At 44.7% G+C, this 2355-nt stretch overlaps 1 protein-coding gene across 1 annotated transcript in view; it reads left to right on the top strand.

Annotated features, from left to right (window-relative positions):
• Positions 1 to 427: 427 nt before the first annotated feature.
• LOC101864327 (protein sine oculis) overlaps positions 428 to 2355 on the top strand; it is a gene marked incomplete at its 5' end in the record, with an annotated part of 63524 nt that continues 61596 nt past the window's right edge. Inside the window, 1 exon segment of the mRNA XM_005107622.2 lies at positions 428 to 1069. Within this exon segment, the coding sequence (XP_005107679.2) occupies positions 428 to 1069 (642 nt within the window).

Genomic DNA, 2355 nt, shown 5'->3' with positions numbered 1-2355 from the left:
CAGGCTAGACCTTGGACGGCAGGAGGAAAGTCTCATCTTTGACTGCCAGGAAGGCACACACGAAACAGGAGGTCAGTGGGAGGACTTTTGTTTTCTCAGTCAGAGGTCAAAGCTCGGAGGTCAAACCCGGGCCTAGGTCGGAGACCACCTGTGTGGTCACCAGAATGGACACAAGTCCTCGTGGTCTGATAGAACCGGTGGGTCTTCGGCCCAGTCCGACTTGTCTGGGTGCCGCGCACGACAGGTCAGCGCACAGTGGGAATCTCACCCTACTGTCAAATAACAACAACAGCAACAACAGCAGCAACAGCAGTAACGGTGGAGGAAACGCTGCTAACTCTTCTTCACTCAACAGCATCAATAGCTCTAGTTCTATTTCCGGAGTGATGCCTGCCAACAGCATTACGAATAACAATAACAACAACAACAACAACAATAACAACAACAATAATAACAACAATTCAGATTCGAAACCTTCGTCGCCCTCGTCTGGCAGTTCGGATCTTCTGTCAGGAAAGAATTTGACTTTCTCGCCGGAACAAGTCGCCTGTGTATGCGAGGCGCTGCAGCAGAAGAACGACATTGATCGCCTGGCCAGATTCCTCTGGTCTCTGCCTCCAAGCGAACTCCTCCGAGGAAGTGAAGCTGTCCTCAAGGCTAGGGCAACTGTAGCCTTCCACCGAGGCAGCTACCGTGAGCTGTACGCCATTCTCGAGAGCCACTCCTTCGACAGTACAAATCATGTATTTCTTCAGCAACTCTGGTATAAAGCTCATTACATGGAAGCCCAGAAGATACGAGGCCGTCCTCTTGGGGCCGTGGACAAATACCGACTTCGGAGGAAGTACCCTCTTCCCAAGACCATCTGGGACGGAGAAGAAACCATCTACTGCTTTAAGGAGAAGTCTAGACAGGCGCTTAAGGATTGCTATAAGCAGAACCGGTACCCAACTCCGGACGAGAAGAGGAATCTGGCTAAAAAGACTGGCTTGACCCTGACCCAAGTCAGTAATTGGTTCAAGAACAGGAGACAGAGGGATAGAACTCCCCATGCAATGCCGCACATGCAGTGAGTTGAATAACTTTTTTGTCTTCCTTGTCGTGAATTTGTCCGTACTGCTTGCTGTATCTGCTGTTTGATTTCTTTCACTTTCCCCCCTTTTTTTTCCTTTCCCCCCTTTTTTTCAAGGAGGGATGGGGGTGTTCCACCAGCGTCTCAAATGTAATAATTAGGCGATTCGCTAGTGCTAGTTCCTTTCCCGTGATAGGAATTCTATCTTGTGAAGTATCTCCGTCTTTCTGCTAGGATCTTGTATTCCATTCAGCGTGGTTTGGGCCTTTCCAGTCAGGGCCGCTTCCTAAATGATCTAAGTTTTGTTGATGTAAAACATTGCCAGCTACTTTGGATAGGTTTGGAACCTGCTTCCAAGGAGTCTCATTCCTTTCCTACCTTTATATCAAACCCGCCAACATGGAACGATCATAGTTGTGTTCATGAAATTTTCTTCCCTTGTGATAACAGAACTCATTTTGGTTTACGAAACAACACATTTTGCAGCTTTCTGATTGTTTACGGTAACGCTATCTTTTTTCATAAAAACGGCTGTGTAAAGATGCATAAAAGATCTTTGTGATAAACACTGACATAAGTCCTCGTGCTCACAAAGAGTCGATGAGTTTGCTTGGGGTTTCAAGAGATATTCCGGGGTAGAGTTGAGTCGGGCAACGAGGAATATCGGGGATGGGTAGGGAGTACTGGGGTACGGGGTAAGAGTGTTGAAAAGGGGGTGGTGAGAGCTTAAAGAGAATAACATATTAGAAAACTTTGATTATTAATAGTTAAATTCGAGGAATCATTTCAAACATCTATCGACTTCACCTCTCCTTCTTCTCTTTGTATGTTACTTTCACTTGTATGACCTATTCGTGTTGCTAGTGCCATTAAGCTCATACCAAAACTAAGAGAGACAAAATTTTTGGGTATAAAAATAAGCGATGAGTAAATCTTTTTTTTTTTCAGACAAGTAGGCTGGAGTTGCCATGATAGTATTGTTCGTGTTGAGTGTTGAGACATCATGCCCAAAAAGACGTCCAAAAATGGATTCGATATTTTAAAGTCACTTTCATTTTTGAATAAGTATTTCACATTATTTTCTCTCATTGCAAAGTAGTACGGACTATTATTTACTAATTTTAAAGCGTTCATCCGGCATATGTAGTGGCACCAAATCAAACTGTTTACATGGGCTACTCAGAACTTATACTGTTTTCTTTCTATAGTGTGTGAGAGAGCGAGAGATATGCAGAGAGAGAGAGAGAGAGAGAGAGAGAGAGAGAGAGAGAGAGAGAGAGAGA

Source organism: Aplysia californica, unplaced genomic scaffold, assembly GCF_000002075.1.
Source record: "Aplysia californica isolate F4 #8 unplaced genomic scaffold, AplCal3.0 scaffold00616, whole genome shotgun sequence".
Classification (NCBI taxonomy): Eukaryota; Metazoa; Mollusca; class Gastropoda; order Aplysiida; family Aplysiidae; genus Aplysia; species Aplysia californica.
Note: the sequence above shows the minus strand (reverse complement) of the source record. Positions and strands in the feature narration are given on the sequence as shown.